This window comes from Dermacentor albipictus, chromosome 2 (genome assembly GCF_038994185.2).
Source record: "Dermacentor albipictus isolate Rhodes 1998 colony chromosome 2, USDA_Dalb.pri_finalv2, whole genome shotgun sequence".
NCBI classification, from domain to species: Eukaryota; Metazoa; Arthropoda; class Arachnida; order Ixodida; family Ixodidae; genus Dermacentor; species Dermacentor albipictus.
Genome location: NC_091822.1, coordinates 19388713 through 19411538, shown reverse-complemented (window position 1 = coordinate 19411538; position 22826 = coordinate 19388713). Strand labels below are relative to the sequence as shown.

Genomic DNA, 22826 nt, shown 5'->3' with positions numbered 1-22826 from the left:
GTCACGGGTTCGAGTCCCGGACAAGGACGAATTTTTCTTCAACTATGAGGCTTTTCCTTCGAAGAACCCGTTTGGGTTTCATTTGTAGCAATTGCTACGAACGGGTGGATGTGTGATTTTTCCTTTATTAATTACTTCTCTCCACCTTGCGGGTTTCCGCAGAACTGCTATTGCAACTTCATGTGATCCTCTTGTTATGCAATGAATTTTTGTGAGCAGTTATACATATTTTTAATATTTCTGTTTATTTGTGTCTATATCTTTACCTAAGCTTTTGGTACAGCAGGCTCTTTGTGCAAAGTACCATAGCATGATAGGCAATAAACAATATAGAGCTTTCCGTCTTGTAAAAGAAATGTTATCGGACGCAAATTTACAAGGAAACTAAACAATCCTTAAAGTAGTAGAAAGAAAACGAAAATGAAGGGAAAAAGAACACGAGCAGAGGTTCAGGCTTTGATTAGGTAAGAAAGCTTGGTCCATTGGGAACTTATATGTACCCTGAATAGAGGGGCCCTATAACTCTACCCTTATTTAGTAAACTATCTCTGTCTCACGGTCAATTGAGAACCTTGTGGCTCAGAAAAATTTCAAGCACTGGTTATGTTACTGCCAGTCTTTTAAACATCAGACTGCTTTAGTTGGACTTCATTACAAACGCTTTACAGAACAGACGATCTTGAGATACCGGCCTCCAGCATTTGCAATGGGCTACGCCACAAAAGCGCTACTGTGATTCGAGAGATCAACCACCCTAGATGACTGCCTATCACGCACCGAAAAATAGATGCTAGATCGCATGTATGTATTCGTGCATAGTTTGAACTTTTCTTCTCTCCTCGTTTTCATCTTTCGCTTCCCTTTCCCTATTGCATAATACCCTGCCGGCCTTATGCTAATAAACTGCCGGTATCCCGCTTTTCTTCTTACTCGTGTTCGGATCTCGTATAGGGGCAAACTGAACAGCCGCCACATTGTGACTATATGCTTGCAACAAGCCCTGCCATTGGGTATCGTGCAGACCTTAGGTTTCGGCAGAAAAAAGGATTGATAGTTTTTATTGAAATGACAAACTCCACTGTGAAACAGCTCCCTGGCGCTAAAAAGAGAAAACAGAAAAAAACGACGCGCAGGAAATGGCTGCTGCCCATATCAGCAGGCCCTAATTCAAGATTGAATAAATTCATTGTAAGGTTCACAATGGCGCCGAAAATCTAAAATCACGTTAAACTTTCGTCAGAAAACAACCCGTCTTGGAAAAAAACTGAAATAAGGGGAGAAGGAATGGCTCCACACCAAGCTTTTATGGTCTCACAAAGATTCGTAAAGCAGGATTCCTTTACGGCGTATTGTGATTTCAAGCCTATCGCCTTGCGAGCCCTGTCAACCGCTCTTCACTAGATACTAAAAACAGAACCTTACGTTTTCCACTCAGAACACCTTGTGGATATGGCGTTTAATCTGAGTCAAGACAACGACTGCATGATGCCTTTTGGTGTGATTTTTCTGTTCAGTAATGCGTCTGTGTCTCTCGCAGTTTCTGCGACGCACGGAATGTCTCAACATTTCCTCAGACTGAAAAACTAGAATGATCTCTTCATTGTTCATCTCTGTTGAATATTGCAGTTCTGCCTTTCGGTCACTTCTCATTTTAGCGGCGAGTTCCACAATTAGATTAGTGGAACATCCATTGGTGCCATGCTGTCTGACACTATCAGCGTACTCATCATGGATCGAAAAGCGGGGGCCAAACACTTGGAGCACCAAGTCATATGTGTCTCTGAGCGACATGTGGGGGGGAGGTTCTTTTTACGTGAGGAAGGCTCACGAGATCGACAACATGGTCGCGTATCACCCTAAGGATCCTGCAATGCAGTTTATGCCAGACTTGGAAAATTTCCATTCTCCCCTCTTCTTAGATGACCTCTCGAAAAGAGAGTGATCGAACCTGTCCATTTCTACATTCGCAAAAGGGACTCATACAGGACAATACATTTGTTTCATTTGGAATGATCCTACAAGCCACAACTTACAGCGGTTCGAAGCCTCGTCAAGAGAACCGAAGTAATCAGCTCTTCTCTGCACCTTTAACAGAAGGAACACCGTGATATTAAGAAGCACGGAATCACAGGAAGGCTGTCGACCCACCCCTACCCCGTATCTCGATACCACCTAGTGTTCTGGTGTGCTAAGGAGGATCAAGCTTCATCCGCCGCCTGCACTCCTATCCGAAAAGCATAGGTCATTGTCTCTAAAATTACTTGCACCGAATTCTCAGCGTTCTACATTGGTGAAAATAATGACTTTCTGGAAAGAATTTGTCAACAGAATGATGAATTTCACGACCTCAAAAGAGAACATAGCAATGTGGCAGAACACAGTGGGTTTTTTGACCACCACATTAGCTCTGACAGCGCCGTCTTCTCGGAGAAGGAAAACGGTTACCAGTGGCGGTTTCTTTTCGAATCCTGACACATTAAAAAACGCCTCAAAACATCAATTCTCTTGCCAAGGACTGCGGAACATCTTCACGCACCAGTTAAGCCCCCCCCCCTATAACTTATTATAACTGCTGCTACACCTTAACGCTTTTTATCGCAGGCTCTGCTCAATAATGAAGTATAGCAAAAACATAGATGTTTCGCCACCTATGCAGGTGGCATCATCAGTACAAAAATTACAACAAACGAGAGAACACATCCTATTAATGTGTGGTATGCCGTAATAATCCGGCGGGGGTCCACGGTTAGAATTACAAGCAGATCAATCGCGACGGATAAACCTAGATTCCACAAATTTTCTTGGGCCCTATCGGTGTTCCCATGCTAACGTTGCTGCGTGATCGAAATAGAACATACGTCCTTTTGTCAAGCACACCAGTTCCGTTTTTGGACGTGTGGCGTGCGTTCCTTTCGTAGCCAGTTTAGCCCGACAACAGCGATGGTGCCCAAGAAATTTTGTGGAATAATGATTCAGCCGTCGCAATTGATCTGCATGCATGTCAAACCGAGGCCTCCTTCCGGGTGTCTAGGTACCCTCATACATAAACAGGATGTATTGCATTTGTTGTTACTTGCGCATTGAAGATACCACCAGAAAAGGTGCCAAAACGTCTGTTTTCTTATACTTTATTGTTTAATTAAGCCAGAGATAAAAAAATATTCAAGTGTGAGTTCCCTTGGGTATTGGAACATTCTTTTTTTTACTGCTACACCTACCGTCATCTCACATGAAGAAGGAGTCGGTCGCGCTCCGAAACATCGGATTTAGGAGACATTTCCTGAGAGTATACCTCAATTCTTTATTAAGTAAAGAAATACCAGTCATGGTAAACCGCGACGCACCCCTGTCCTTCCAGCCTTTTGATCGAGAAGCGATTCTACATTTCATTGAAGAAATGCTTTCGCAATGGCAGGTATTTTGCGAGGCGTTTTGTATGTAAGGGCCTCAGGCACTTATCTGGCTTTCCGGTTTTCTGTTTGTTTAACCACCCTGAAAGCAGATGTTGCCAAAATCGGGCTCGTACATCGGTTTGCACGCTTAGGCCGCTGACGCTGCTCAGCAGACATGGACATCGCAGGAACGAGAGAGTTCACAAGAATTTCTTGGTCTGCTCACAAGTAAGCGATATGTCACAGTGTTTGGTGATCAACACGAGTTAGTGATCAAGGCAAAGTGGGCGAAGGGAAAGGCAGGATCAAACGCAGAAAAATTACCGAGGCAAAAACAGCAGCCAGCACTTGCATGACGGCGATGACGAAAATGTACAGAATGTTGAAGAAGCACCACACAATCCATGGCAGTAGCCAACGGTAGTCGGCCTGCAATAGAAGAAGAACATGGTAGCTTTCTTCGCGCAATGTGAATACACGAAACTGCTAAGGAAAGGAAAACGTCCGGATGCCGGTTCGCAGCATGCCCTAGCAGCTGTTTCGCATGTTCACTAAACGCTTAGGGTACAACTGATTAATGTTGGTTGCATTAGAAACGCCTCAAAAGGAGCTTCCTTTACCTATTAGGTTCGAGGGACCTTGATAGAAGTAACGTAAGCTGAAAAGAAGTGGGCTCTTAAATTAGTGCGCTTTGATGCGGTTTTCTGATGAAATATTTTTTGCACTATCATTAGGCGCCAAAGCCATTGGAAAGGTCAGGTCTAACCTTTCGGAAGCAATTTATTTAGTTCTAAGTTCGCTGCTTGAATAAAAAACAGAAAGGCAGGAAAGTAGCAAGAATTGCAGCGTGTACCTTGCAATGAAAGTACTGGTACAGAAACATCGTCTAGGTATTCGTCACCAAGGAACGTATCACAGGATATTTAGTTCCATTTGCGGACTTCGTATTTACCCTCTTGGTGCACAGGTGCGCGGAATCGCAGAGCACACGTACTTGTGATTTGCAGAGTTGCTTATTCCCTGAAGCAAGTAAAATATCTTATTTGCAGAAACGCGTAGTGAAATAAAGTATAATAGTAAAATGCCTTTTTTTGAATAACGTACAGTCGATAGTCACCGGTCGTGTCGAGTGTTGCTCTGTATAGTCCTTATGCAGTTTTCTTTCCCGCTGAAAATGTAATTGTAATTTATTTTCATAATTTCATTTAAAACTGCATAGTCAGCTGCATACTGATCCGTTTTTTATTTATTTATTTTTGCACCAAAAGCAGGCTGTGTTCACGTCGCGTACGGAATGAGGCTTAATTGTGGATTTGGCGCAGGCGACGCCGAATGTGATTCAGTTTCGGCATCCTACACCGTCAATCATAATCGTCATTACCCTTATGGCCACCGTTTATTTATGTCTACTGCAGGACGAAGGCGTGTCCCTGCAATTCTCAGTTAGCCCCCCCTTGCAGCAGGTGATCCCTAGTTATACCTGTAAATTCCTTAAATTCCTCGCCCTAACCTATCTTCTGCTATCTCCGACTGCAATTCCCCCGTTTCGGCCCCCATTCTGTATCTATAATGAACAACTGATTAACAGCCATACGGAATACACGGCCTGCCAAGCTCCATTTTGTTCTCTTAGCTAGAATTTTCGCTACCGCCATTTGCTTCTAAGCCACACAGCTCTTTCACTGGCTCCTAAAGTTACGCTTAAGATCCGTCGATCGTACCGAGGTCCATAATTTGTCGTCAATCTTCTTTGTTAAACTGCACGTTTCAAGCTAGTACCGATAGATACGGTGAGTGCACACCAACACCTGCAGTATCCGGCATCTACCGCAGCCATTAGTGGGACGTTCGATTGCGCTTTACCACAACTAATAAATGGACAGCGATCACATGTATTGTTGTCACCAAATTGTGATATTCTTTTTTAATTCCAAAGAGACCTTTTGAGACATGCCTACAAAGCCTGGTGATTTCTTCCACGCAAAGGAATGCTGAAGATGAATATTTCGAGCAGTGTTTCGAAAAAAGTGTGCACGAATAATGAAAGGAATGTGTCCCTTAGCAAAAGGGAACAAAATCCTTGTTCCTACGAGGTTGTAATGATGAATGCATAATGATTGCACGAGGTATTTGCAAGCGCTTTGAATAGTGATATTAGCGTGCGAGTTGCTTTGTTACTTCACGCGCAATATATTGTCATATTGTTGTGAGTGGAGTGACAGAAATATCTTACTCGATATACGAGTACATGTGACCTGCAGACACCATGAAAATGGCAAAATAATAAATCAACTTAGAGCATCTATGATGAACATTCAGATGAAGTTAAATGAACCGCGACAATCACCTGTGATATGGCTGGTAACAATAATAAACTTTTTCTCGTCAAATGTGCTTTTTTTTTCAACGGAGTTAAAAAGGGCCAAATAGCTGAAATATACAGGGTGGTCAGGTAAACAACCTTTCACGCATTTGCCCATAACGTCCCAATCAGTAATGCCTACTGACAGTAATGGCTTGACTGTAAAACTGGCATGACTGTAGAGAAAAGACGGGGAATGCGGGAGATGGCAATTCAAGACGATGAGCAAAACGTGAACAAGGTGAATGCAGGAGCCAAGGTTTCGACAAGTGGACTTGTCTTCTTCTAGGCGACCATAGCAAAACGTGAACAAGGTGAATGCAGGAGCCAACGTTTCGACAAGTGGACTTGTCTTCTTCAAGGCGACATATGTCGCCTTGAAGAAGACAAGTCCACTTGTCGAAACGTTGGCTCCTGCATTCACCTTGTTCACGTTTTGCTCATTGGCATGATTGTAGAAATGTTACAACTCTAATGCCTTGAATGTTAAAACTGTAATCCCACTGAAATGTTTATTGAAGGCGCTGAGGATACTCGGGTAGATAGATCAATATTTGAGGCGCCTCTTCATGGCAGGCTAACACACTGCGTATAATATCTAACAATCACAGAATTGAAAGAACCCGTATTACGTTGACTGTCCATGGTAATGCGTCTAGCGGCAAACCAATACACAGTTATGTACCAAAATGAGTTATGTAGCTGGCGTGTACTTCAGCGTCACTCCTGGCTTTGTGTTCCCAATGGACACTCAGTGCCATCTACCAGTGCCATCTACCAGTGCCACCACGAAGCCTGCAGCTGGCTTCCGAATTGAGAAACGCACGTGAATTCGCGCACCAGCCCGTGACCTCTGAGAACTGAGAAACGTGCGCTACTCCAACAGGGCTCCTTGGTAACGATTCTCTCTGAACACCATGCCCCATCGGGTGGCGCTGGAGAGAGGTTCGCGCGTCGCCTCCGAGACGAGCAGCTTGGTACATCGGTGCCTCCGAATGCTGAGAATTGTTTCCTCGCTTGCCGCGCACAAAGTGCGACTGACTGGGTGGCCCATTTTGTCGAGATATTCAATGAAAAGCAGCACACACCGCGTGAATTCCTGCGGCAGCTCGCTAAAGCATTGACGTGAGAGGTATTCATTAAAGGCGGCACATCACCAGTCCCCTTGTGCCGTAGCCTGCTAATCCGTGGGGTTGCTCTCATTGAGGATCCATTGTAACGTGAGTTTGACTCCACTTAGCATCCTAAGAATTGAAGGGATCTCTTTCGTCATAGTAGATGGCACATTCCCACTGACACACACCTAGTTACCCATGCTGGCGTCATAGACATTCATTGAAGGGTGGCAAACACCTACCAGTGACCCAAGTTGACATGAAAGAGATTCATTGAAGACCACTACAGACCGAGTGGCCCATTCCCCATGCTCCAAGTCACTGTCAAATAGTTTTACAGCCAACCTGTTAGCCAACATGTCGCTATTCTTCGTGTCCGCGTGCGAGAGCTTTTCTCACACAAAAATATGGGCCGATCTCGTAGACCGTACAAACAAGCAGGCAGCGCACAGCGTGCTGCTCCTCCAAAAGGCATCGCATGACGTCATCACTCAACACCAACATTTGACGAAGAAATCGTCGCGTGGCGTCACGTTTCAACTAATCACTTAATCAGATTACTTCATCAGCCTATTGTCACGTGACGATACCGTCATCACTTAAGGTAACGTTCGAAGTAATGATGTCATCACGCGACCTTTGATGTAATCGCGCCATCACGCGGCGTCGGACATGATTACATAATCACGGTGCATCATCATGGGCCGATCCCGAAGACAATGCAAAGAGATGGGAAGTGCAGAGTGTGCTGCTTCTCCAGGAGCACCACCGCTGCCATTTGATCTGATGGCGACATCTGACGAAGTCATCAAGCGGTATATTCACAACAGGATCAGTCGCACAGCATGGGCAGCATCCGTATTCAACAATATAGAAAAGAGTGTGCAAAAAATTATGCGTGGTTCTGCTATCGCCAACACGAGAGACCAATGGAGCTGGGGGAAGAGCAGCAAAGTAGTGGCAAACCGCAAAGTTAAGTCTAACTCTTGCTGGGCTTCTCCCAGCTCCGCTGGTGTCTGGTGCTTTCGATAGCAGAGTCACGCATATTTTTTTTCCACGGCAAGAAAGAGGACTGCTGAAGCGAGCGCGCGGGTTTTTATCAAAGAAGAATGACGTCACAGTAACTGTGTCCCACACTCTCTCTCAGCTCTCTCTCCCCCAGCTCGGCGAAGCTGCGGGCATCGAGAGAAATCCAGCGAGGTTCTAAGAGCTCCACTGTAAAAGTTACTATGACGTACTACTGCATCAACCCGGGTTATGCGCAAGCGTATGGACGCCACGAACATGCACAGCAAGCACCGCGGCGGCGAAGGACTAGCGGAAAGTGTGCTTACGCGGTCGCGGACGCTAGATTTCGTCTACAGCTTCGCTGTATATTCATTTCACGGGACAGCATGTAGGCGTACATATTTTTAGAGCACAGCTTTTAAGCGCCCTTTCCTTGGTCGAGCGTGGGTGTCTCTGGCGTAACCGCGCGGACGCGCTCGTGCGACTGCTCCCGTGTTAGTCGTTGTCGTCTTCCTCCACAGCTGACTGCGATGCCGTTCATCATGCAAGCTTTCCCATGCTGCCCCCCGCTTTCCTGTCACTGAGGGGAGGCCTCAACCTGAACAAGGACAGCACAGCTAATGGAGAAGCGATCGTCGAGGCGGCCGGACTTACAGCAGACCAAGCGAAGGAAGACATCGTCTGCATCAGCTTCACACAGAATATCGTTGTGGTTAGTACACCGGACACTGATCACGCTGAAAGGTATGTGAGAATCAAGTCCATTACAGTCATGGAGGCGGAATATGAAGCGAGCGCTTATCAATCGACCCCCCACTTTACGTGCCAAGGGGTTATATAAGAGTGTACCTCAATGACAGTCAAAGCGTGATAACGATAAAGATTGCGCATAGATACAACCCAACGGTGTTTGCTGCACAACGTATTAAAGCTACGGGCTCGGTAATTGTGCTTTTCGACGAATTCAGGGTGCCCACCGTCATCAAGTATGGGTCAGCCCTCGTGAGGCGATATCTGTACAGGTAGCAATTTGACATATTTTACGCATGTGTAAGAATTGTGCACATATCAGACGCTTGTTCCGCACCTGATGTTGTGCAGTGCAGGGGAAGTTGTATGTAAGACCCAGGGGAGGATTATATCTGCTCTCACATATGCTAGTTCTGCGGTATAGATCACCCCACAGATGACAAGGCTTGCAAGCAGCGGTAACAAGTACCATATGCAGTAATAGTAAGAAGAAGCCAACGCTCTGAAGTGGAGACCGAGATAGAATCGGCCCAACCGACAAAGGAAACCACTCCGGACGCCGGCAGGCGCTCACGCTCAAGAAGCGCATCAAGATCAAGACAGCGTTCAACATCGAGGGGAAGAAACCGTTCGAGGTCTCAGGAGGCGCAGGTGTGCTTCGTGAAGCAGGAGCTGAAGAGAAAGAAGAAAAAGGAGCCAGGAGCGCCCTGGGCCGAGAAGGTCAAAGGTACTGTGAAAGTCGCAGGTAACGGGGCAATCGCCTCGCTGGAACAAAGCAATGATGCCAGAGTAGAACAGCTAATCAGAGAGGTTGTACCACTAAAAAAATCAAATGAAGAACTTAAGAATTAGATACAGGAAATCAACAAAGAGTTGAGGGCAGAAAGCGGCATTGTGGCATTGTGGCAATAGCTAAGCTGGTGAGTAGAAGTAACAGCCAGGAGGAAGAAGGCACACCAGCGCACAAAAAGAGAGCTGTAGTCCCAGAGGTGGAATCAATGTGCTCGGTTCTGGTGGAGATTAGGAATGTCATTAGGGACCTAAAGGACACGGTAGACAGCGTTAACCTTAAGCTGGATAAAACGTGGAAGTGGAAGTTAATAGGCGAGAAAAGGCTGAAAAACTAGAGGTCCAAGCAGAGGATGAGGAATATATGGCTTCGGAAGTAGAAAGCGCTACAACAGTCTGGGGAGCGCTGGGTAATGCAGTCAACAGAACAGTGACTGGGTGTAGCAATCAGGGGATAACGGCAATAAGAATGGATAGCAGAAATAGACTTAGTGTGTCGCAGTGGAACAGCAGAGGATTTCAGCAAAAAAGAGCGTCACTTGCACAGATAATCAAAACTGTTGAAAATAGGCCGAAATTAATTATTCTGCAAGAAGGTCTAGCGGGGGATATCGGGCTGTCTGGCTTTAACTCGGTCCGCAAAGGCGAGGAACCGGGCAGAGGAATTGCCCCCTTAATTGACAAGAAAGTTCCCCACATGGAGCAAGAGTTAATAACAGGGGCGAGTAAAAGTGAATGCATATTGATGGAAATGGTCCTTGTTCTGTCTCAATATATATATATATATATATATATATATATATATATATATATATATATATATATATATATATATATATATATATATATATATATATATATATATTGCAGTGGGTAATATGCATGTGGCGCTGCGTGGACTGCTCCCGCTGCAGCGCGAGACCCGAGCCCGGGCTGCTGATTCGAAGGGCTAGGACTCATGATTAAGAGCTACTTGCGATCTCTCGAATGAGCTGCAATAAACCCCATTTCATTTGGTGGAGCTGCTGGGTAACCTCGGAAACTGGAACTCCGAAACCGGATGCTACCGACTGCTTCGACCATGCCACAGCCTCCGGCGGTCATCGTTTGTGGTGTGTTGCGCCAGCGTGATCCTGCCATCTTTAGCGGCACCGATGATCGTGACGTGGAGGACTGGTTGTGCATCTTACGAACGGGCGAGCCAGCATAACAAGTGGGATGACGTGACTGCGGTATTGACCGAAGGTGGAAGTCGGACTCCAGTCGTCCCGAAGTAAAAGCCGTTTTATTTAACATATACAACCGATATATATTGTAACGGATACGAAAGGCGCGGACAAGAAGGGAGGAGAGAGGACGACAAGAGAACGACGAGTTAGAGAGGCCGGGCTGCGCTACGATCATGCTGCCATCATCATCCAATTCTCCTGTAAATAAAACCATTTCTTCGCAACTCTTCGTAACAGTTGTGGTGGAAGGTGCGGGGTAATCGACACCCGAAGACGGAGGCAGAACCACAAGTTCTTCCACGGAGCCATCGCCTTGCTGGACTCCCACCGAATTCACCGGAGCTGAACATGTCCCACGACGCAGACGAACAACGGCTCATTCCAACTGCTTCCCCGACAAGTTCTGTTCTGCAACTGAGAAATGCGCGTCCCTTCGCCGGAAGATCAGACGAAGACGTCGAGGAATGGCTCATCCATTATCACCGGGTGAGTGCCGCCAACAGGTGGAGCAGCGCTTCTCAGCCTTCTAAAGTCGTGTTCTTTCTAACGGATACTGCGTTGTTGTGGTTCGACAACCACGAGGAAACATTCACAACATGGGAAAGATTTGCTTCGAAAATCAAAGAGCGATTCGGTGACTCCGCGACGAAAAAGACAAGGGCAAAACAGACGCTCCTGCAACTTGCGCAAGTACCAGGCGAAACCTGTACGACCTACATTGAGGCAGTAATAAAACTGTGTAGTATGGTGGACTCTGGAATGTCCGAGGAAGACAAAGTTGGGCACATCCTAAAAGGAATTGCCGAAGATGTTTACAATTTCCTCATTGCGGAAGACAGCCTGGCTTCCGTCGCTGACATCATTCGGCACCGACCCGCCGTGGTTGCTCAGTGGCTATGGTGTTGGGCTGCTGAGCACGAGGTCGCGGGATCGAATCCCGGCCACGGCGGCCGCATTTCGATGGGGGCGAAATGCGAAAACACCCGCGTGCTTAGATTTAGGTGCACGTTAAAGAACCCCAGGTGGTCAAAATTTCCGGAGTCCTCCACTACGGCGTGCCTCATAATCAGAAAGTGGTTTTGGCACGTAAAACCCCAAATATTATTATTATCATTCGGCACTGTCGCACCTTCGAGCAACTAAAGACGAGGCGCATAACGCCGAAGTTTGGCAGGATAGCCAATGTAACAACAGTTGCAAGCGTGGACAGCAACCAGCCCCTTGATCTTGCATCAACGATCCGACAAATAGTTCGGGAAGAACTCAGCCTGCAGGCGCAAGTGACATATCCAGGCATTCATAGCTTCCGCCTACCACCAGATTTTGAGCCAAACGTGGCATCCTTCTCCCCGTATCCTGCGGCAAGGGGCACTGAGGATTATGAACTCGCATCCCGACAGCAGCCACGTCTCTACGACAGAGGCCCTACTTATGACGCTCGGCCACAACCAGAGAAGCCACGTTTTTACCCCCGATCCCTGCGACTTCTGTCAGGCCGCGACAAGAACAGCACCGACCCTACTACCACGAAGCGACTTATGAAATATATAACAGATTTCAGCAAGCAGCAGAAACACGTTATCAACATGACCTCGAACTTTCTCGCCGTCCGCAGCCGTCTACCATTCGTTTCGAGGAAGGCGCTGTGAACCGCGACCCTCCCGAGTGCTACAACTGCGGTTCCACAGGCCATATAGCTCGGTATTGTCGCCAAGCCCGTCAATCACGTAGGACACCATCGATGTTCTCGCCACCCAGAAGCCGTACTTCATATGACCTGCGGACGACCGATTTGCTTCCATGGGATCACTTCGCACACGAGACCAGACGCAGCGATTCGCCAGCATCTGAGCGGAGTTTGACGCCACCTAATAGCCGTCCCCGTGACTCTCCGTCCCCTCAGCGCCGTTCTTCCTCACCACCGCCGCGAAACTAGCATCTGCGGCCAATGGAGGTGTGGTCGCCGCAAGGTCTTTGCAAGAAATACCTCTGCCTGTTGTGATGTACAAAAACAAAGTGAATGTCTCGAATGACGGAATACCGACCATGGCGTTAGTTGATACTGGGGCGACTGTGTCTGTGATGAGCCTCGCTTTCAAAAACCGTCTAGGCCACAAAGTTATGTTTTCTTGGAACGACGGTATTACCTTTCGTGGAGTAGGCGGCGAGTGGCTTCATGCCCTTGGTGTTTGTGCTGTGAGTGTTTTGTTGGCTGGGAAAGTGTTTGCGTCGGAATTCATTGTTCTTTCTCGTTGTTCGCACGATGTTATTCTTGGTATCGATTTTCTTGAGCAGTGCGGCGCTTCCGTAGACTGTGGTGATGGCGAAATATCATTGAACAAGTTATTATTATCAGCACATTCTGAACATAGCTCGGGTGGTGAAGACAGGGACGCAGACACACTCAGTGTTCTTGATGAAGTGATTGCACCATCGTGGTGCTTGACGCCCGTTCGTGTTTCGGCAACTACTGTTGATGCTGATTGTGTTCACCTTGTAGTTAGACCTCTCCGCATAAACTGCGCTAAAGAAGATCGACTTGTGCCCTGCTCTGTCGTGTGCATGACGAAAGGAGTCGCCACATTGTGGGCGCTGAACTATTCCGCCACGCCAGTTGTCCTTGCTCGCGCTATGAAAATCGCTCTCTTCGATAAAGCCGCATGTAGCTAAAAAACGGCACTAACTACGGACGTCTCTAAAGCTTGCTGTTCTTGCGATAATCGCCATTCTGCAGAGCTAATGCTTGGTATGATCAGCAAGGCTCTCGGTACATCGGAACGGCAAGCACTAGTACAGGTCCTTGCCAGGCATGAGGCTGCATTTGACTTCACGCATGGAGATGTACCCCTTCATTTACCGTCTTCCCACTCTCGTCAAAGAATAGATACCGGCTCAGCACACCCCATCCGCCAGAAGCCCTACGAGTGTCATCGTCCGAGCACAAAGTTATTGCAGAGCAAGTCAAGGCAATGATTAACAAAGGTGTCGTTCAAGAGTCGTCTAGTCCATGGGCAGCGCCAGTAATCCTGGTCCGAAAAAGAAGATGGCTCCTGGAGATTCTGCGTGGAGAACAGACATCTAAACGAAGTGACGAAGAAGGATGTCTATCCACTACCGCGAATCGATGACGTCATTGAGTGCTTACACGCTGCTTCTTACTTCTCAACACTTGATTTGCGATCGGGGTATTGGCAAATACCTATGGGCCCTGTCGACAAAGAAAAGACCGCTTTCGTGACTCCAGATGGCCTATTCGAATTTAACGTTATGCCTTTTGGCCTTTGCAATGCTCCTGCCACCTTTGAAAGGTTCATGGACACAGTACAACGTGGTCTAAAGTGGGAGATATGTATGCGTTACCTCGATGATGTAATCTTTGGCCGCACGTTTGAAGAACATAACGAACGCCTCAGCCTCGTTCTCGACTGCATTGAGAAAGCTGGACTGGTTTTCAACTCAAAATGTGTCGGTTCGGCGAACGTCAAACACTGGTCCTGGGACGCTTAGTCGACAAGGATGGCGTCAGAGCCGATCCTCGTAAGATTGAAGCAGTGAGCTCCTTCAAGCCACCGCAGTCAGCACGAGAACTCCGCTCATTCGTTGGCCTATGTTCGTATTTTCGTCATTTTGTTCCCCGGTTTGCCGACGTCGTTTACCCGTTGACAAGTCTTTTGCGAGAAAATGCATCCTTCAATTGGACACCAGAGTGTGACGCATCATTCTCTCAACTGAAGTTTATACTAACGTCAGCACCTCTCTTGCGTCACTTTGATCCATGTTGCCCGACTGAAGTTCACACTGATGCTAGTGGAATCGGGATAGGAGCGGTGCTTGTACAACGTCACAGTGGCGCAGAACATGTTGTCGCATATGGCAGTTGTTGCCTGAGCAAATCTGAACGCAATTATACGGTTACGGAACAGGAATGCCTGGCACCGTTTTCGCCATACAAAAGTTTCGGTGTTATATTAACGGTAGACCATTCAAGATTATCACCGACCATCATTCTTTGTGCTGGCTGGTCGGTTTGCGTGATCCCTCTGGTCGCCTCGCACGTTGGGCGCTGCGCCTCCAGGAATACGACTTTGTGGTATCGTACAAGAGTGGCCGTCGTCACGCTGACGCAGACTGCCTCTCTCGGATTCCTCTTGCGACTACCGACTGCGGTGCTGAGAATTTTGACTACTGTCTCGCTGCTGTTACTTCTTCGTTCCCTGACGCGGCAGACTTTCAGCGAGAACAACGGAATGATGTTACCCACGATCCGCTTTTTGTCGCCGCCCGTACCTCTAAAGGCAGCGGTCACTTTACTGTCCGTGATAAATTGCTCTACAAAACTAATTACTCCGGGCATGGAGCGCGTTTTCTGCTTGTTGTCCCCGAGAATCTCCGCTCCAACGTTCTACGCGCTATGCATGACGATGTAACATCTGGTCATTTCGGCTTCGTACGAACGCTGCACCGCACGCAGGAACGCTTTTACTGGCCCAAGATGTACGAAACAACCAAGCGCTATGTTGCTAGTTGTGAAACATGCCAACGTCACAAGCGACCGACCACCACAGCGCCGGGTCCCCTTCGGCCATTGACACCGCCCAGTACGCCGTTCGAGCAAGTAGGCATTGACCTTTTGGGTCCATTCCCGTTATCTAACAACAAGAACCGTTGGATAATTGTCTGCGTAGGCCATCTCACACGGTATGCAGAACCTGCAGCCATACCGTCTTCCACCGCTGCTTGCGTGGCGGTCTTCCTGCTGCGTTCCGTAGTCCTTCGTCATGGCCCACCACGTGTCATCACCAGCGACCGTGGTCGCCAGTTCACTGCTGATGCCATCGAAGAGTTACTTCGTTTGTGCACTTCACAGTTCCGTCATTCCACACCGTATCATCCACAGACCAATGGCCTCGTTGAAAGGACCAACAGGACGCTGACCAACATGCTTGCCATGTACGTCTCCTCCAATCATAAGAGCTCGGATGACGTGCTTCCGTTCATCACTTACGCCTACAACACGGCGAAACACGAAACCACGAACAATAGCCCATTTCATCTCCTGTGTGCAAGGTTACCGCGAAGCCCTCTGGACACTTTCTTACCTTTCGTACTGCACAGTGACGATTCTGTATCGAAGACATTGTGTCTCGCCGAAGAAGCCCGTCGAATAGCTCGTCTTCGTACTCTGGCCTCGCAAATTCGCTTGAAAGAGCGATACGACGACCGTCACGTAGAAGTATCGTTGGAAAAAGGTGACTTGGTCCTTCTTTGGACAGCGCAACGCAAGCGTGGACTGTGCCAAAAGTTCTTGTCACAATATTCAGGCCCATTTGTAGTTGTGGACAGCCTGAGCGAACTCACTTACGTCATAGCTCGCCTCCTGTCGGCGATCGAGCAGAACTCAGCTGACTCATATTGCTGGCCTGAAGCCTTTCTACCCTGCTTGTACATCCTGACTCGCCCCACGGGCTTCGTCTGTAACGGATACGAAATGGAATGTAACGGATACGAAAGGCGCGGACAAGAAGGGAGGAGAGAGGACGAAGAGAACGAGGAGGCCGGGCAGCGCTATGATCACGCTACCATCATCGTCCAATTCCCCTGTAAATAAAGCCATTTCTTCGCAACTCTTCGTAACAATATAATGAAGAACAGAAGCGCCCCCTGGGGAATAAAGAACTGAAATGAATAACAAAACTGAATATAACATACTCCCTCCCTTATATTTAGTGGTTAGTTGTTAGTATTAGTAAGGAAAACCTCAAAGCACGCACACTGTACTTATTTACACATATTTACAACCTATGTACGCAATGTCATACCGCCGACTAATTGGTCTGATAGTCTTGGAGCCAGGCCGATGGCCGGCGCTCTCGGGTCGGCCGCGTTGGACGTCGCACAGACGATGGGCTCGTTGACTGCTGCTGCGGTATGCCAGGAGACAGTGCCTGCGTCCTGGGAGAAGGAGGCTGTAGCACGGCAGGTTGCAGCGCATCAGGAGACCGCGGCTGCGGCGTGGCAGGTTGCAGCGCATCAGGAAGCTGTGACGTGGTGGGCTGCAGCGCATCAGGAGACCATGGCTGTGGCGTGGCAGGTGGGCCTGGTTCTGAGGTGCCCCTCTCTGGAACCCTGGAAGGCTTGGAGGCATTCCACGTACGGCCGTCTCCAAGTCGGAAAGAGGCTGGTCCCCTTCTGTTGATCACCTCAGTTGGTGAAGAAAAGGGGCAGTCTCCCTTGAACCGAGCGGACGGTTTTTTGATACGGACAAAATCGCCTATGGCTATCTTAGTCTTCTTGGCGGCTCTCCTTTTGTCCGTGTAGTGCTTGCTGCTTTGCTGCTGACGCCTAACCCTTTGACGAAGTCACGCCAACTCCTTGGCTGGGTCTTCAGCAAATGCTGATGCTGAGAAATCCACGACATCCAGCCTGGTTCGGGGCATGGCGTGCGGAGTACAGCGGTAAATGGCAAGGTATTATGTGACAGCTTGCCGGTGCCGGAGTGGTCGTCTCTCGAGGAGCGAAACTTGAATGAAATTCTTCAATGTGCGACTAAAACGTTCTATTTGCCCATTGGCTTGGGGGCAGTATACCGAAGAATGTGAAAGACTGATGCCTCTGTTTTGCAGGAAAGTTATGAACTCACGCGAAGTGAACTGAGGTGCATTGTCACAAACAATCTCTTCCGGATAGCCTTCACGGGCAAAAACACTTGTTAAAACGTCTTTCACGGTTCTTGTGGACACTTCGCTGCAAAAATACACCTCTGGCCATTTAGAATGGTAGTCAACAAGCGTTACAGCAAATCTGCTGTTGTAAACTGCATGCTCCAAAGGACCAACAATATGTCTAGGCCAAGCTTTTGCCATGGTCACTCAAGCCATTCAACAGGTTGCAACGGTGCTGGTGATGTTTTTGCGGACTTATCTGCCTCCAGGCAGATATGGCAGTTTTTTACTGCCGTTTCCACTTGCTTATCCATTCGTGGCCACCAGAACCGCTCACGCAGTCGCGTCTTCATGCGCGTGATACCCGGATGCGTCTCGTGCGTGGTGCCGATGACCTGAGCCGTGAGGGAGGACGGAACAACGAGACGCTCTCCACGCAGAAGTAGGTTATCGACAACAGAAAGTTCTTCCCGAATGGCGTAGAATGGTTTCGCCTCTTCTGGTATGGACTCCTTTGGCGGCCAGGAACTCAGCACGAATGACTTGACGGCTTCCAGGCAACTGTCGTCGAAAGCGACCTGCCTGAACTCCTCTTTTGTGACGCAGGCTGGCTCAATGAACGAGACAATTTCTTCCTCCTTAGCAATCTCTGCCTCCGAGGTAGGTGCTGGTAGCCGAGAAAGTGCATCTGCTACAGTGTTTGTGGAACTGTCGTCGAAAGCGGCCTGCCTGAACTTCTCCTTTGTCACGCAGGCTTGCTCAATGAACGAGACAATTTCTTCCTCCTTAGCAATCTCTGCCTCCGAGGTAGGTGCTGGTAGCCGAGAAAGTGCATCTGCTACAGTGTTTGTGGACCCCTTGCGGTATTCAACAGTGAAATTGTAGCAAAGCAGTCGTGCACTCCAGCGTGCGATTTGGAGTGGGCGTCTTCCATGTCCTTGTGACGACAGCAAGGACACCAGTGCCTGGTGGTCTGTTCGAATTGTGAAATGATGACCCCATAGGTACGTGTGCCACCGCTCACACGCCCAAATGCACGCAAGAGCTTCTCGTTCCCCGACTGAATATTTTCTCTCTGCAGGCGACAGTGTACGAGATGCGAAAGCGACTGTGCGGAGCTCGTGGCCACTTTGTTGCTGCTGGACTGCTCCCAGCCCACAGTCGGACGCATCGGTCGACACAATAACTACAAGTAATGGATCGAACGTCTGGAGGACTGTACTCGATGAGAGCATTTCCTTGACCCTCCGGAAACTGCTGTCTGCTTCGGCAGACCAGATGAAAGGCTCATTTTTGCGAAGTAAGACACTCATAGGCTTAACAACTTGTGCGAAGTGTGGAACAAACTTGCAGTAGTATTCTACGAGACCCAGGAACGAACGCAGGGTGGCCACATCAGTTGGCACTAGTGTGTTAACTATGGAGTCTACTTTCTCTGGAAGTGGCGAGATACCACTTGCAGTGACCTTGTGCTCTAGAAAGGCAACTTCTGGAACGTCGAAGAGGCATTTGTTGTTCAGTTTCAGACCTGCGTTTTTGATCTTTTGCAGCACGGTCTTCAAGTCTGAAAGGTGTTCTGCGGTCTTGCCAAAAAAGATGACATCTTCAATTTAGAACAACACGCCAGGGCAGCGGTCAAGGATTTTCGCCATCATCTTCTGAAATGCCGCTGGGGCAGAAAGCAACCCAAAGCAAACTCTTTTAAAACGGAAAAGGCCATCATGAGTGATGAAAGCTGTCAGATCCCTGCTGTCAGGGTGCAAGAGAACCTGATGGGAAGTGGAAGCCAAGTCAAGTTTGGAGAAGTGTGTAGCGCCTACCAAAGCGTGAAGCAGCTCCTCTGTATGGGGCAATGGGAAACTGTCTGGAACAATAGCTTTGTTCGGCTCTTGAAGGTCTACACAGATCCTGATGCTACCATCTTTCTTGTTAACAACAATGGGGGACACCCATTCAGAAGCATCGATCCGCTCGATGATGTCAAGGCTCAGCAACCTCTGAAGCTCATTTGATACTGGTGACCGGAGAGAATATGGCAGATGGCGAAGCTTCGAAGTTACAGGTCGCACGCCTTGCCGTGTCTTGATGCGATGCGTGAACCCCTTAGCAAGACCCAACTCTGGACTGAAAAGTGAACTGAACTCATGTGCTAAGGCTGGCGGAAGAGCTTTGTTACGGGGCTGCGTGCTTGACGGTGTGGAAATAGAACAGGGTAGCGGGTCAACAACAGTTGGCTGCGGAGCAACGGACGTGTGTAACCTCCCGAGACCCGGGATGCATTTGGGTGCACAGATTTTCTCCAATCTTTCAGAATAAGTCAGTAGGGTTATGAAGGTGAGAAGTCTTAAGTATTTTTTCAACAGCCCGATAGTTTCAGCTCACTGCGATGTCCAATATATTGGACACTGGGATGCTACCCGGTCTTTTTTTACCAAGCGCGCACGGAATGACGTACCACAGATATTGCGCTCAAACTCGTGCGCAAAAATATTTTAATAGCTCGAAAGGCAAAGTGGTGAATAAAGTACATAAAAAGAGCATTCCTCTGCTCAACAAAAATTTCGCTCTTGTGTTCACTACCTGTGAGCAATTTCAAAACACCTTTTTGCCCTTGGTGATGTAGAAGAAGAGCCGACATTTGGTATAAAAGAACTTTGCTTTCATGTCGCAGCCCTGTAGTCTGCAACGGGCAGCGTTTGAAGTGTCTGCCAGCTTAGAGCAGTGAGCAGTCCTCTTTTCTTGGGGTTCGCGAGGAGACAGTCGAGCCTGCTTTGATGGGGGATGCTACTCGGCTTCGTTCTCACTCTCCGTTTCATCCCGTTTCTTCCCTTGATCCACGACAGTCTCAGAAACAGATTGGCGGAACTGCATGTATTTGAGTATTTCTTTCCGCTGTTTCTTTAGGGAGCGTATGTTCGGCGTATGTCGAGCGCATGTCCGGTACTCCACGCAAGAGTTGCCGAGGCCAATGTCGATGAAGTGAAAGACGGCTCTGATTGTCCACTTGTTGACGCGCACTTTTATCCTGTAGTAACTTATCATTCGGTCTGCCTTGTGAACACCGCCCATGTTGAAGTTGTACATGCGCACAATATCTGGTAGTGGGATATCGATATGTTTTTTTCCCTTACGAGACCACCTGCGACAGGTGTCTTGCGGGTCCTAGCCATGGATGGAAAAGAGAAAAATTATCGGCTCAATTCATCAGACACGCGAGGCCGGTCCCCTAAAGAAAGAAAGACGAGAAAGAAAGAGACGCAATTTCGTCCACAAGCCACTAAATGCCAACAGTACTGGCCTGCTGTTTATAACAAGTGCATCACAAAAGCGCGGTCAAAATAACGGGGTCGAGTCCTAGCGTCCAACGTAATGGACACGCGAAATCAAAGGAAGCGTAAAAAAGGTAAGCGCGCGAACAGTTTAAATTTCTTATTCTGCGCGTACGCTGTTGTATGAACTTTATTATAAAATCAAAGATATGCCCTGAAAGCAGATAGAAATGCGAGAAACAGTGCTTAATTCTCCGGCAGCTGCCGTAAAACGCCGCGCCGCTGAATGCCGCCACTGTGGAACTGTTTTGGCGGGAATTTGAACGATGTATTTTCATCAATGCTGCATAGATGGCGCAAACAGGTGTCCAATAGGTTAGAGAGCGTGAAGTTATGAAGATGAAAGCCTTGTCACAGGAGTACTGTCTCATTTCAGAATGTGCAATATATTGGACAAGTCCATAGCCGGGTCTCAGGAGGATAAGCACTTGAGAGCAGAACCCTCAATGCGAAGATCCAAGGCTTTAATGCCGTCAAGACCGATCATACAAGTTCCTCGGTGAACAACATAAAAACGTAGCGACGCTGTGCGGCCTTTAAACCGAACGTCTGCCAGGAAACAACCTAGCACTGGAATAGGCCGTTGAGAGTGGTCAAACAAACTAACATGCGGAGCAGGCAGGAGCGGAACGCTCTGAAAATATCGACTGAATTCTTGCTCCGATAGGATTGAAACAGACGACCCTGAATCAACAAGGAATGTCAAAGTGTCATTCGCGACTTGCACTTGAATATGAATTCCGCTACGCGCGGAACGTTGCACAGTCAAAACTTGCTCAGCACTGCTGGATGACGAAACATCTTCATGCAATTCAACTTCACGGACTCGGCCTTGCATTTGGCTTAGCTTGCGGTTGCATACCCTTTGAAAGTGGCCCTTGCGACCGCTAAACGAACAAGCCTTGTCATGCGCTGGGCACTGCGGCGCTGACGCGATGTGGTCCCGCGAGCCGCATCGGAAACAATGTGGCGAACCGGAGTGGCTACCCTGTTCTCGGTTCCGCTCAGGGGGGTGGTTCCGCTGCGGCGCACGTGAGCCGCCCGCGCTCCTTGTTAAATTCTGCCCTAAGGTTTGCTGCCGGTTGTGAATTCCTTTTTTTCGAAGTATGCGACGATGGTTTTCGACGCTGCCGCAATGAAATTGCTTCGACCGAAGCAGAAAGCTCCTTTAGCTCTTCAGCCACCTGCTCAAACTGAAGTGCAATTCGAACAGAATTCTCGAATGAAAGTGTGGAACCCTCGAGCAGTAACCGCTCACGTACGTTAGTCGAAGCTACGCCGACAACGAATTGGTCCCGCAGAGCATCATCTTGCGAGGCAAACGAACAATGTGACGCTAGCTCCCGTAGAGCGGCAACAAAGTCATGAACCGACTCGCCTGTGTGTTGGCTGCGACGGTGAAAGCGATGGCGCTCGATGATAACGTTGCGCGACGTAGAAAACGGATGCCGTAATGCGGCGAGTGTAGAGTCGTATTCGTCAAGAGGGGCAACACCAGACTTGTCATCGGCGAGTGCTGCGGCACTTGGCGCTGCCGGTTCTACGGCACTGGTGCCTGCATGTAGCGTCTCATAAATGCGCTGGCCCTCCACCCCCAAACAATGCAAAAGAATAGCCTTGCGTTGCTCCGGCTTGAATGCGGTGGCTGCGGATGCCAGCAAGTACACGCTGAACATCTGCTCCCACTGCTCCCATGACAATGAGGGATGGCCGGGCGTAGGAAGGAAAAACGGTGGCGGAGCAAGCCCGGTGAAGCTCATGGTGGGCGGATACGGACGGCGCAGCCAGCTGGGGGTACGTTCACGACATCCTCGTCGCCATTGCGGTATCGACCGAAGGTGGAAGTCAGACTCCAGCCGTCCCGAAGTAAAAGCCGTTTTATTTAACATATACAGCCAATATATATAATGAAGAGCAGAAGCGCCCCCTGGGGAATAAAGAACTGAAATGAATAACGAAACTGAATATAACAGTGACCAAGTTGCACAACGAGCTGTTTTACTTAATCGGCGTCACGAACCTCTGGTTCCAAAACCACGAACACGATTTTACAACATGGAGCACATTCAAGACAAATTTCGCAGAAGTGTTCGGGCGCCCCGCTGTGCGCAAGCTTCGCGCAGAACAACGCTTACGGGGCGTGCGCAACATCACGGCGAAACTTTCACAAGTTACATCAAAGATGTCATT

General features: G+C 48.5%; 1 protein-coding gene across 1 annotated transcript in view; it reads right to left on the bottom strand.

The window, feature by feature from the left end:
- The window catches only part of LOC135918445 (uncharacterized), a 232426-nt gene that overhangs the window by 37797 nt on the left and 171803 nt on the right, over positions 1 to 22826 (bottom strand). Inside the window, exon 5 of the mRNA XM_070532778.1 lies at positions 3717 to 3821. Coding sequence (XP_070388879.1) covers positions 3717 to 3821 — 105 coding nt within the window. The remainder of the gene's footprint in view (positions 1 to 3716; positions 3822 to 22826) is intronic.